Genomic DNA, 13,822 nt, shown 5'->3' with positions numbered 1-13,822 from the left:
ACACCTCCCTGTAAGACCAGCACGCCCATGGCCGCATGGCCGCTGGTGCATTTGTTATTTAAACATCGTGGGTGCGGGACAGGACATTAACAACTCGGCCTTCAAATAGCAAAGACAGGGGCGGCCTCTAGTTCACCCAGTAAGAGCACTCGCCCCGGGTTGGAATCCGGCCTGTTGCCATTTGCTATGTGTCATCCCCCATCTCTCTTCCCCTTTCATGCCTGTCCACTGTCTCTATGCCATGAATCGGTATGACCATTCAGCACAATCTAGGTATACGATTGGATACAAGTCATTGATATGTATGTCAATATGAAACATAGGAAGTGTAAATCTTGTTGCCTTTATTTGTATTTATTAAAGTGATTGCAGTGAGTGCATAGACTGGAAAGGGGCAGAGAGATGAGGGATGACACGTAGCAAAGGGCAGCAGGTCAGATTGGAACCCTGCGCCACTGCAGGACCCAGCCAACATGGGGCAACACCCCTGTGCTGCTTTTTCTAAGTAATTTTTTTTACTCTCAGGAATGTAATACTTGTTCAATAAAAAAAGATCCTGCAGAAATAAAGGCAGGAGGTAGCACACAATATTAAATGAAACATTAAGATGGGTTTTGACTAACATCTTGGATTGGTATAGTCACAGATGTGTGTTGGGGAGAGCGCACTAGCGATAGACAAGGCCCACTCATCCCAGGTGTAATCTCCACAGCGCTGTGGAGTAGTCTGGCTAAACCACAAATACAATCTGCAATAGAAGAAAAAAGAACGCTCTGGGTTGTTTGCATCTTCGGCGAAGCTAAGCCATGGATGCAGCGACGCACCCGCAGAACAGCAGTTTGTACACCGCAGAAGAAAACGCCACATCAAAGTTTAAATGAATTTAACTGTACAGTAAAGTGAGCTGTATAAATTGTCTGGATACACGATTAAACATAATTTGCTCCTACCAGTGTGTCAGCGCTCCACAGTAAATGCTGTACACATATGCGGTGTAAATCTTCACAATCATTCGCCAAATAAACCAAGCAGGCGGTCTTATTGCACAATCAAAATTTTCTTTTAAACTTGCCATTTTCGGTGTGTAGTTGAAGTTTGTTGTTTTTCTCACCGTTCTCAAAATCCTTTGGAAGGGATGTTGAGAACAGCAACACACATAGAGCGGAAGGGGACTGACATCCTGCGCGTGAGCCACATGCCTGATGTCAGGCTTTAGTTGACCACCAAGGTCTAAGGAAGTCAGACTATCGTAAGCACTTTTAATTAAATTCGTTGAGAGACAGGGAGTAAGCAGAGGTTCTTTAGGACAGGGAGCGACGTGGTCCCAGGAGTGTGACTGAGTGAGCAGGCAAACAGCAAAGTTCTGGATGAACTGAAGTTCATTAAGGACTTTGGGATGATGTACCATAAAGAGTGCTAATGGTTTAGTGGAGTTGGGATGTGACGAAGGCATGTATCAGAGTTTCAGGAGAAGAAAACCAGAGAGGATGGGCATTGACTTATTGAAGAAGCATGAATAGCTGTTGACGTTTCCGGATCTGAACCAAAGGATTGGACCGATTATATGCTACTGCCATACTTAGGCTTGGTTATTTGCAACTGAGTATAAAGGCCTGTTGTGTTTATGGAGCATTAAGGTTTTACAGCCAAGGCCAGCTTCGTAATGCCATCTGGTATCTTTGTATGAAAATGGAGAGGATCTGATGGTGTGCAGTATATTTTACAACTCTATTATAAAACCCATCTATTTTCAACTCAGTGGGTCAGTAGGCATCCGACCCATTTCATGATCATGTCGATGGTTTATGACACTTGCCAAAAACGTTGCACAGTGCAGCACAGGTCTTAACTGTTTGACACGATGTTCACGTTCTATATTAGTATTAGTATTATTATGTTCCCTATTCATGTATATATAGTAGTTTTTTGATATTACTGAGGTCTTTCCATTTGTTTAGATCAGGCACAGCCAGCCCAGTTTTAGGAATGCTTGTTTCTTTGTCGTAGCAACTGATTTCTGTGACACACTTGTCTTGGTGTTTAACTCCGGAGCTGAAGAGGATCTATATACTGTAGATGACAATGAATGACTAGGACCGGAGTGCGATTCACATTCACCATCACCATGGTAATAGATGCTTTTGAAGCATGCTGGCTGGCTTGTTCTGAAATAAATAGTCAGATAGCAGAAACCCTTGGGCAGAGATGAAGGACAGAAGAGATGTCAAAGAGTTTGAACACAGCCTTGTGACTGCAGCCACGCCACCACGAGGCTGAGGGCCTCGGCTCAAAGCTCCACTTCAGTAGGGGCTGATCATTGTCACTGTTTAGGGTCTTTTGGGTCCACTACATAACACTGTTTCCAAACTGGCTCTGCATACTAACTACTAATCACAGAGATCGCTACTCCACTGGAGCTAGCCAATTGATAATATTTTCTCATCCAAACATGTTTCACCCCCTGTGTTCCTTAGAGAGTTCATTCTAAGTGTTTGCAATAATAGGTGTTATTAGTTTTTTTTTTTAAATAATTCAAGCTGCATTAACATCCTGATTGCAGTGTATTGGCTGTGCTGCAGAAGACAGATTTGGTAGTGGGCGTTTGGGAGATTTTTTTTAACAAGGCTTCACCCTTCAGTTTTAATCAGGGATCTTGACATGTGGCTGGTTTTGATCAGCAGAGCAGGGGAAGGTGCTGGAGTGCCTTTCCTGAGGGGAGAAGGGAGGTGGGGCGTTCATTGGGCGCTCTGCAGACATTCCACATGGGCCGAAGGGAAGATTTCAAGTCTCGCTTTGGGTACAATAACTTATTAACAATTGCAAACATTAGCACAGATTAACCATGGCAACTGGTTTAAATTAGACAGTTATAGATGTAGAATGAGCCGCACAGATGTATTTCAGGTGTATTAGTTTAATGTTGTTGCACTTGTGGGGACAATGAACTGGTAATGCTATACATTAGCATTAATATTTTACATTGTTAAACATGTGCAATAAAATATACTGGAATGTACCGAATGCTCATTGAAATATAATGGGGTTTTGATTGAAATACACAGCAAAGTAGAAATGAAGAAGCCAGAGTGCTTTCCAGATGTAAGACAGAGGAGGCTTTAAGACCACAGAATGGAATAAAATAGCAAGAAATCTGATCCATAAGAGTAGAAAAGTAAGAACAAAAACATGAGTTTTTCAAACCGCTTCTTGCTCTCCCCATGCTAACGCGGTTCATTTTGCTTTGCTCTGTTGTTGAGACGCAAGACACGGGAACTTTACTTGGTTCTTGAGGAGCTGCAGCATGCAGCATTCATTTAAAGAAAAACTGAAACATAAACTACCACTGCTAATTTCTTCTCTGCTGTTAGTCGACAGCTGTCTGCATTTACCCCTCTCTCTCTCTCTCTCTCTCTCTCTCTCTCTCTACCACACACTACTAGTTAAAACTACCACCACAACAGGTTAGCCTAGCCGGTAACAAACCAAATCCCTCAGCCTTTTCCCTACGTGTTCAACACATTCTCTCGGAGGCTCGGCCATGTGCCTTTGGTGTTGTTATTGTAGCTAAAAGTCTCCTTTAGTATCAGATCTAACCGCGCTTGGTCGGACTATTCGCTTCACTTTTAACGTTCTGGGTCGGGACGTAAATGTAAATGTAAATGTGCTGTATTTATATAGCGCTAGACGTACTACGTCTAACTGACATGTACGTTTCCGTGACACGCGGGACAAGAACGTGACAGTTGGGTTTAGGCCATGGTTTAGTCTAATGTATTGTGTGGGTGTACTGTAGTGTATATATATATATTTTGTTTTGAAGTTTTGAGCATCAAAGACATTGTTTTGTGAATTGTAGCACCCACCTAGGTGATGGACAGTAGCAGTACAATGCAAGACACTCACCACACATTAATTTGGTATTTTCTATACAAGTTAAGTATGTTCTCTACACCACAACTTTTCCCTCATCACTTGTTTGGTTGATACTTAAACTTTGGCTGATCATCAAAGACAATATTCGAAAAAGGTGTCAATCTGCGTCCTCCATGCTCAAATAAGATAAAGGCACTGACTCAGTCATGTTGGTTGTTTGTTTTTTTTGTCCTTAGGCTCTCCATACCGAGATAAGATCACTATTGCCATCCTGCAGCTTCAGGAAGAAGGGAAGCTGCACATGATGAAGGAGAAGTGGTGGAGAGGAAATGGCTGTCCCGAGGAGGAAAGTAAGGAGGCCAGCGCCCTCGGGGTGCAGAACATCGGAGGGATTTTCATTGTCCTGGCCGCTGGACTTGTCCTCTCCATATTCGTAGCCGTGGGAGAGTTCCTCTACAAGTCCAAACAGAATGCACAACTTGAAAAGGTAAGAACTTCCTCTGACTTTTATCTCTGCTTTGTTACTGTATTTACAACATTGATAGCAGACTTTCTTACTATAACCACATACGCTATGAAATGAAGTCTCATGGCAAAAATACATCTATAAATGCTAACAAAATCAAACAAAATACATGCTAAATATGTGTTCTGATTTATAATTTAAGGAAATCATTTGTTTGCCAATTTGCGGAAACTCACACTATAATGGCAGTGCTATATAATGTGCAGTAAGATAAGGGTTGGTTTCTTTGCATTTATTCACTTAGGCCCAATGGCGACAACGAGATAAGAAACGTGAGGAATTCTGCTGTCACCATGGATCCAAGCTAGACTTTAACCACCATCTCAAATGACCTCAAGAAAAACTCCAGAAATGTTTTTTTTTCTATTGTAATCTAAAATGATCTAAAACTTCCCCCCAAACTATTGAACTGTTTTTATGATTTTTTCCTGACACTCCTGAGGGAATGGGAACACTAAGAGCAGTTTAATAAAACATTTGGAGTGCTGGTAGTAATATACAGTTGGATCACAGGCACATGTATGGCAAAGGTTTGCTCTGCTGCATGAGCCATGTCATCAGTAGCCCCATCACTAACACACACCTCCCCACTTCCGCTGTCCATTTCCATTCTGCTAATAATTATTCTATTCTCTATTACTATTCTCACTGTTTTTATTTGTGGCATTTAGCTCATAAATAGTCTTTTCTAAATCAGTGCAGTAACACAACACAAGATTGAGTTGTTTGACTAGAACTACCCGGCTATCACTGAAAAGTGAGTAGGATACAATATATATAATTAGTGCTGATATAATGGCCTGCATTAGTGCCAATATAATGGCCTGCACCATCAAAGAAATAGCTAGGGCAACTGTAAATACATTAAAAAAATAATGAAACAGTGAAATCTCACCAAGAATATATAAACCTGGGTTTAGTATGGACCCAATTCTGTCATAAATGCTCAGTTTCACTTAGTCCAGTTCAAAATCTTGAGCCAGTTACTAACTGGCTAATTTATTTCCTATGACTAGCTAATGAATAAGAGAGAAAAATATTTGACACTTACAGTTTTACAGTTTTTTTTATCACCATTGTTAGCTCAAAAGCTGACAGTGAAAAGCGGGTTGCCCCAAACTGTCGACTTAACAGAAAAAAAAACTATATATACATTTATCAGAGTAGGTGGTGGAGAAAGCTTTGTTTCTTCAGCAAAGAAAATACAAAAGAAGAAATTGTACATAATTGTACAATAGGAAAATAATTCTTTAAATGGAAAAAAATTGCCTTTTTTCTCAGTCAAAAATGTTTTAGTTTTAATATTCAGATGTATTTTTTAATTTCAATGCAGTTGTTATGAAGATATATAGCAAATTGGGATATATTTGAACTATCAATTTGAACATAATGTAATGCCTAATGTACACACATTGTATAGTGTGTAGTATGTGGTAAACCAGTGTTAATACTGCACATAAATGAAACAATGGTCATTCACACCGTATATGCTACTTAGACCATTTTGTAAAACTTAATGAATATGAATTCAGAACATTTTAGAAAGCCGTTTTAATATCTAGTAAGGTCACACTGTCAGAATTGTCAACTGATTAGGTTGGCATCATCTAGTTGAAAATACGTTCTAAAATCTTTGAGGGCGCACTTATTATTACTTTAATACTTTAAGTGATGAAAGACAGCCGAGACGCTTTAACCCAGTCCTCTGCCCGTGTTATTTTGCCTTAAAAGTAATAGGCTGTCATGGGAGGAAATGACAGCACTCATCCTGGAAGAGTTCAGTAACAACTTCCTTCAACATTTGATTGTATTGATTGTACAGTGTTGTAGCTTCACCCAGTGACCATGTATTGCCGAGTCAGACACGCCCGTTGTGTTATTCTTTTAAGTGAATACACTCAGAACACTCAAATATGTTAACATGCACGTTTAAACGCACACACACACACACACACAAACACACATATAGTGTAACCACACATACACATCCCAATGCTGTGCCGGTAAATCAATGGGTTGAAAGCACAGCGGTAAAGAAATATTACATAATACCAGAGTTACTAATGTTACTTTACCACAGTAATGTTTACCTGCTAAGGTGGGCCCATGACTTGCAGTCAATAAGTGACCATAAACAAGCAAACATCACTTGAAAGAAGAATTCGTTTAAAGCAGCTTTCATTTTGCTGCTTCTATTTGTATTTGCCTCAACACATAAAAGCTAATCTGTGCTAATGGTTAGTGTTGTCGGGGGGGGAAGCTTTAAAATGTAAAGAAAATCTAAATTTCAATTGCAACACAAGTCACTTTACTGTGCAATTGGTATTCTTTTGGAGTTAGTGGTGAAAGAAAACCTAAGATACTAGTAGAAGTAACAACAAGGGGTATGCACATGATGTCACTGTTTGCATGATCACATTGCATAAATGGTACAAAGATGATGCATAATTAACTACACAACTACATTCAGAATGAATTAAGAGAAGAGGCTGAAATAGAAATTTGATAAAAAGGAAGCAGGCCAACTCAAGGCTTGTCAACAAACTAACCAGATGTCTGATTGATGTAGTACAACCAAAATACCGTTACAAAGCTGCCCACAGACACCCACAATATCAGTTAAAGTTCTCATAATTATATCTACTTTTAAGTAGGATGTTGCTGACAGGTCATATACCCTTGGCAGTAAGGCTGCCAGGAAGACTTTTTTAAATGTCCTATTGTATAGGGACAAGTATGTAGCATAGATCAACAGCACACACCACAGCATTTATAGTTTGAAATCATTTGCAATGCCCATCCCCCCGTAGATGGGCCTTTAGATTACATTAGATTATGTGCCCCTTGCAATAAGGCTGTGTGGGGTAAATTAGTTGATGCTCAGCCTTACTAATGGAGGTAATGTACCCTAAGCAATAAGGCTACATTATGTGGTGCTCCAAGGGTACATAATATACCCCTAATAACCTTATTCAATTCAATTTTATTTATAGTATCAATTCATAACAAGAGTTATCTCGAGACACTTTACAGATAGAGTAGGTCTAGACCACACTCCAGAATTTACAAGGACCCAACAGTTCTAGTAGTTTCCTCCAGAGCAAGCAACAGAATAACAGAAATAGAAAAAATAGTAGTTTGTAGCAGTTCTTTGTAGTAGTTCATGGCATAGCAGGGCACTGTGCGGCATTACAAGGCACAGCAGGATGTAGCTGGGCACCGCAGAGTGTAGCAGATGAACATGGCACCACAGAACGTGTAGCAGGACCATGGCGACAGCTGCTACCATGATTTTGGAGCCTCCCTGATCCGAGGGAACATGCTGGGGAAAAAAGAAAATAAGGTCTCTGGGGAGTGACTCCCCAGAGCTACGTTAGTAACAAGCATTTCTGGGACATGGATGCTCATAAATGAAAAGATAGAAGATAGAGGAGAGAGGAACTCAGTGTGTCAAAGGAAGTCCCCAGCTGTCTAAAACTATTACAGCAAAACCAAGAGAGACAGGGTAAAGAGAGGAGCCTGGTCGGGATAGAACTCTCCCCAACCGGATCGGGCTGTATGCCAAGTCTCCCTCTAGTTTTATTATATTTTTGATTATATGATAGATAGATCTGACATTATTGGCTTGGGTAGTAAATGTGTATGCATAAACTACATAATATACACCTGGCAATAAGGTAATTAGGTGCTGAGCTGCCTATTGTCAGGGTTTATAGACCCCTTCTATCCAAGGCATTTATTATATGGTGCCACCCCTGGAGAACCATATAATATACAGCGGTACCACTGGTACCCTTATTGGCTGGAGTACATGACACATGGGTTGCATCTTGCAAAATGTGGGCAATAAAGCTACCTGGGGTACATTATGTACACTTAGCAGCCTTAATGCCTGGAGCAGTGGTTCTCCATTTCAAAGACCCCTAAAGTGACAATTAGAAACAGACTCCCATTTCATTAGATTTTGTCCCAGAGTCCCCCATCTGAAGGGATTTTTGCTTTTAGATGTTTTATTACAGAAATTTTATGAAACCCATACTCAAACTATTCATACATTCTCTCATTACTTATGGATAGAATTGTAGTGAAATAAAGTATCCCCTGAAACTACCTCAAGGAGCCATGGGGATCCCCATACTCCACTTTTGGAACCACTGGCCTAAAGTAATTTTTGTGTACATGGTACCCACATAATATACCCCTGGCAATGAGGCATCCAGTGGTATATAAGGTGCTGCTCCCTCTTTGTCAGAGGGAATAAACCCCTAGTAACCCAGCTGAACGTTATATGGTACTCCAGGTGTACATTACAGTACCCGTTGTAGCCTTATTGCCTGGTTTACATTACATTAGTGTAGTATATTAGATTGATATTGTAGTCCCCATTATTCATTAAAAACACCATAAATAGCAAATATGAGTGACTTCTGAAACCAACTTGATATGTAGTATTTTCTCAGGTTGGTGCAGGCCATCATGTTAGCAAAAAGTATTCCAAATCAAAATTATTACTGGGATGATGTATTATTATTCTCATAAGTACTGCACTTTTTACATTCAGATATAATTTGAATTGTCCAAAAAGTAATCACTTTAGACATCTGAATTCAGTGTGCTTTTTTCAGAAAGTTCAGTTTGTCACACATTTAGAATTCAGATAAGACATTCATGCTGCATTTCCCCCAGCCTTAATAGTAGGTTTGTATATCCATCAATGTAATGAGTAACAGGTTATAGTGGAGCACATACAGTAAGATACAAATGTACACAGTGTGAGTGTGAGCTTCACAACAACACTGCTCAAACAACATTAATTCCTAAACAAGGTTATGCATCTATTTGGAACAGTTACCTTGTTAGGATATGATTGTAACAAAGTAAATAAGAACAGACAGAATGAATAGTCCCAACAGGCACCTTGCAGGCAAAACAGAAAAGAACAGAGTCTGACATGCTGATACCCAAGGTTTAAAATGACAAAATACCACCTTGTTTTAAACCTCATATTGACAGCAAATTTCCTGCACACTTTTTAATGCACAAATGCCACTATTGCCGCATGTTATGCACTCTGCTATGTAGACATGCCCTGGATGGGAGTGTGCAATGATTGACACACTGTCACTCGTTTGCTTGGGATTACACACAGTGATTCACTTAGTATGTGCGTAGAGAAAATATGATCACTAGACTAGAATAAAATAGGATTTGACTAATACTGGTTTTGAAGGCTGTTTAGAAGCTGTTTATAGCTAGTATGTGCTGATATTCATTAACTTATTTTTTGACTGAAAGCGCTTCTGAAACAGTATTTAAATCAGGGGTGTCAATTTTAATAATTTTAGTTCAAGAGCCACATACCCCTAATTTCCTCTCAATTGGGCCAGACCGGTAAACCACTCCACAAAGATCTGAAACGTTCTCTGCCAAAGATTTCAGCTTGATGTTGGCAAATGCAAGTTGCTTTTGCCATGACAGCATTTTAAGGCCGGACCCGGGAGAGAGGGGTAATATTCCGAGAAAAAACTCAGAATTTCTAAGATTAAAGTAAAAATAACTCTGAGATTAAAGTGGTGAATATGGAAATTAGAATTGATTACTGCTCTGCCATTTCCACACTTTGCAAAGTCATCTTGTGGGCCTGGTTGGATCAATGGGCCGGTTCTGGCCCATGGGCCATACGTTTGACACCCCTGATTTAGACCATCATGGAGCTCCAAAGCTCTCCACTGAAACCCAGTAAACTTAAGTAGTTTGAAATGCTTTATCAGCTATTTGAAGTAAGCTTAATATCTGATTTCTTAATTTCAGACTGGTCTATGTAGTCCACAATCACTTTCACTTTGATGTAGTCAATAACACAGCTTGCTGTTTTCTGCTCATAGAGCCTACCTAGCCCACAGGGCATATGATGCATTGCAGCTTCTGTTCTCAAGGTTGTACCCTCAAGAATCCAGCTTAAGCCCAGCTTTAAGACAGGCTGATTTGGCTGTCAATGGTGACCTTAGTAGGCAAACACAATAGGACTTGAGGACTGGTTTACATTTCACATCCACTGAAATCTGCATTTTGGAGGGTCCTTTTGACTTTACGTACAATATGTCTCTGTGGTAAGACATATTTATAGTATAATATTTTGTTGGATTGTAACAGGACAAGAATTCGGTGTCCACCACCCCATGTCCATATTTATATTGTGTGTTTAGCTACATAAAGGGCACACTGCTTCCTGCATTGACACTGAATGTTGGCACAGGGGTTAATTCCACCAGAATTGCCCAATGTAAACACAATTCTCATTATCAAAACCTTTGGCCGATTACAATTGGTGCCCAATCAATGTGAGCATTCATTATCAGAAGCAATGCTATAGCCACCTTTTGCAACTACAGCATAACAACAGCTAACAAATATTGTTGCCATGCTGGCCATATAAAAATTGAAAACTTCAGTTAGGCAAACGCTCAGTACTAACCAGCCATGTTGTTTGTGTTTGCATTAGTTGTATTGGTGGTTTAGTGCTTGGGAATTTTGTACGCAACCTAGGTTACCAAAGGTTGGTACAATGATGAATACGTACAATAGAAAGTGTTGTAGCTATTAAAGGGGGAAAGCACCTAAATTAGGAATTCCAGTATTTTACTTTCATGGGCTAGGAAAGTTCAATCAGTATTTGTGAACATGCGCCATTCTATCTCTCAAAACCAGAAACCAGAGAAGTCTTAAACTTGTGATGTCATTAAGTATAAAGTCTGGAGCCGCTCCATAGCCAATGAATGGGAGACTCATTTTGTGGACCCCCAGAAATGTTACTTTTTATATCCAGATGAGCTTTATTGCATTGTAGTGTTCTCATGTCTGGAACAGAAAATGTATCCATACACTCAAAACATTCCTCTGGGGGCACTCTGTGTCATCTATAACATCTTTCCCAATGCATTGTCTATGGAGCAGTCCCAGACTATACTTGATGATATCCCAAAAGTGGAATTTTAGCACTCCAGTGTTTGGATATGTGAGGGACCTTTTCATGTTCACTAATATTTTTGGACTGTCTCAGACCATAGGAAAAACATGTATGAGTTCTGGAAATAAGCCTAGTACACTTGAAAAAACATTTGACCACTAGTACTTAGTCATAAAATAAAAGTAGAAAATGAAAGTGTTCCTTTAAGATAAACCAAACCTTTTTAGCAGAAGGGAATCTATTGAAATTCATTTATAACAGGGCTGTCAAAATTAAAGCGATAATAACGTTTTAACACCACTCATATTTTTGACGCGATTAACGCACACATGTTCTATTATTTGGGCACCGGGCCGTACCGCAGTTTTGGGGAATCAGGAAGCGGTGCAGCGTTAATGTTGTACTTCCATGCATTATGGATGGCCAGCCGAAAGCGTAAGGTGCCCTGAGATAACATCCAGGGCTTCCAGCCAGCCGCCGTCAGGCTCGCCACGGTGGAGTGAAGCACATCTCCTGTCTGATCTACAAGGAGACCCACAGTGTGCTGAAGGTGTTCCTGGAGAACGTGATCCGGGATGCCCTCACCAACACGCCATGAGGAAGATGGTGACCACCATCTATGAGGTGTACTCTCTGAAGAGGCAGGGCCGCACCCTGTATGGCTTCGGAGGTTAAACCTGATCCTCAATCACAATATAAAGGCTCTTTTAAGAGCCACACTTTCTTACTTACTTGCTTTTCTACTTACATTTTTCCAATTAATTATCATTATTTATCATTAAAATGCAGCTCAAACCCTTGAGCAGAAATGGGATGGCAAGTTCAGTTTCAAAGCCCTTCCAGATGTTCTCTCCACAAGGCTGAAGTTATTTGCAGGTACTTTCGTTGTGAATTGAGTGACCACCGGAGTACATCGAGTCTCATATACCACTTAGCATTACCATTAAAAACTTGAAAAAATTCCCTTTAAAGTACATTTAAAACAGATACAAAATGCCTGATTAATTTGTGAGCAATCGCGAGTCAACTATAGACAATCATACTATTCATCGCGAGTAAATATTGTAACCAATCGACAGCCCTAATTTATATTTTATATATATATATATATATATATAAAAATCAGAAATTAAAAAACATCATAACAGCATAATTTGCAAAAAAAGAAAGAAAAAATTCCACCCTTTGTAGACTGTTTTTTGTAGAGTTCTGTTTAATCATAAAGGTGTCTAAAGACATATTAGAAAAGGGCCAATACAAACGTAGTCCAAATATTGGTTTAAATAAATCGAGATCCACTATGAAGTGTAGCTTGTGCATCCCAATCCAGCAATTAGTATCAGGCTAATCTGTGAACATCAACCATATATTTAGTTTCATTGCTCCAGGCTTCTAATATAATTGAATACCACCTACTTTTACAATACGGGGTTGTTTTCTCACCATGATGCTGAAAGTGTCAAGTTGAAAAATGTGGTGCTAAGCATCTCTTTGTTGTGTTTCACATGCTTGACAGTGCACACCCTGCAATTTGCATTTTATAATTACTTCTTTAACATTAGAAAGGAAAAATAGCAGCTAGTCATTTATATAAACGGATGAGCCATACACCCTCTAGAGGAACGGCTAATAGTTTTTCTAAAGGTTTAATAGACATGTTAATGCCATAAATATGTGTTTTTGAGATTACTGCATTTACTAAACAGATTGTAATGCCACAAGATAAGAGCATTGTTAGGAGAAAGTATACACTTGTTAAGCATTTTAATAAAAAGTATTAATAAACATTTGATTACTTTACAGACGATAGACCTCTGTAGGCTCGTCATTGTGATTCATCCATCGAGACTATGAGACCTTGTCTCACGTGGGTTCCCTTCACATCATTTCAATACCTTCTGTCATCACTGCTACATGGCGACTTGTTCACTTTAAAAGAGCTCTCCAAACGTTTTGGAATTATGCTTGTTTACTTACAGAAGATAGATCCTTTTTATTGCTGTGTACCCACTGCAGAAGTAGCTCTGGGAACTGTTTAGCTTATTACAAAGACAAAAAATGTTAGCACTCATCAAAAGTGAAAAAAAAAAAGATCTCCATTCCAAAAACCCAAATCTGTCTCTCTAAGCAATATTTGGCCAGGATTCCAGGTGTAGATTGATAATAAAATATTTGCCATGTTTCTCAGCAAGTAGCAAAATTGCAGGAGATGGGTTTTTAGTAGACAGAAATATTCTGCAGAATGATGAAACTCCTGACAGAAAGTGCAGCTTTACAAAACTCCAAGACACACTTTAAAAATAAAGGTGTCTGCCTGGGCGTCACTTAAATAATTTGCCTTTGTTAATATAAGGTACGCTTAGTTCTTAGTTTAAACTTATATTCTCGGGAGTCCAAGGACAAGCACAAAAGGCAACATTACGCTCAGGGGAAAATTCACAAAAGGAGTGCCCCCC

At 39.5% G+C, this 13,822-nt stretch overlaps 1 protein-coding gene and 1 long non-coding RNA gene across 4 annotated transcripts in view; both read left to right on the top strand.

Moving 5' to 3' along the window:
• The window catches only part of LOC116690584 (uncharacterized), a 10,505-nt gene extending 10,016 nt beyond the window's left edge, over window positions 1-489 (top strand). Inside the window, exon 3 of the long non-coding RNA XR_004332300.1 lies at window positions 377-489. This is a non-coding gene — a long non-coding RNA (uncharacterized LOC116690584). The remainder of the gene's footprint in view (window positions 1-376) is intronic.
• Window positions 1-13,822, top strand: part of grik2 (glutamate receptor, ionotropic, kainate 2) — a 337,350-nt gene that overhangs the window by 309,173 nt on the left and 14,355 nt on the right. The window contains exons 16-17 of one of the 3 annotated variants that reach the window (XM_032517644.1): window positions 4,110-4,360; window positions 4,644-4,671. In XM_032517644.1, coding sequence (XP_032373535.1) covers window positions 4,110-4,360; window positions 4,644-4,671 — 279 coding nt within the window. Of the gene's footprint in view, window positions 1-4,109; window positions 4,361-4,643; window positions 5,265-13,822 lie in introns of those variants that run through there. The other 2 variants (XM_032517646.1, XM_032517645.1) reach the window with 2 other exon arrangements.

The sequence above is a fragment of the Etheostoma spectabile genome, chromosome 6 (genome assembly GCF_008692095.1).
Source record: "Etheostoma spectabile isolate EspeVRDwgs_2016 chromosome 6, UIUC_Espe_1.0, whole genome shotgun sequence".
Lineage (NCBI taxonomy): Eukaryota > Metazoa > Chordata > Actinopteri > Perciformes > Percidae > Etheostoma > Etheostoma spectabile.
This window is presented reverse-complemented; position numbering and strand designations above follow the sequence as displayed.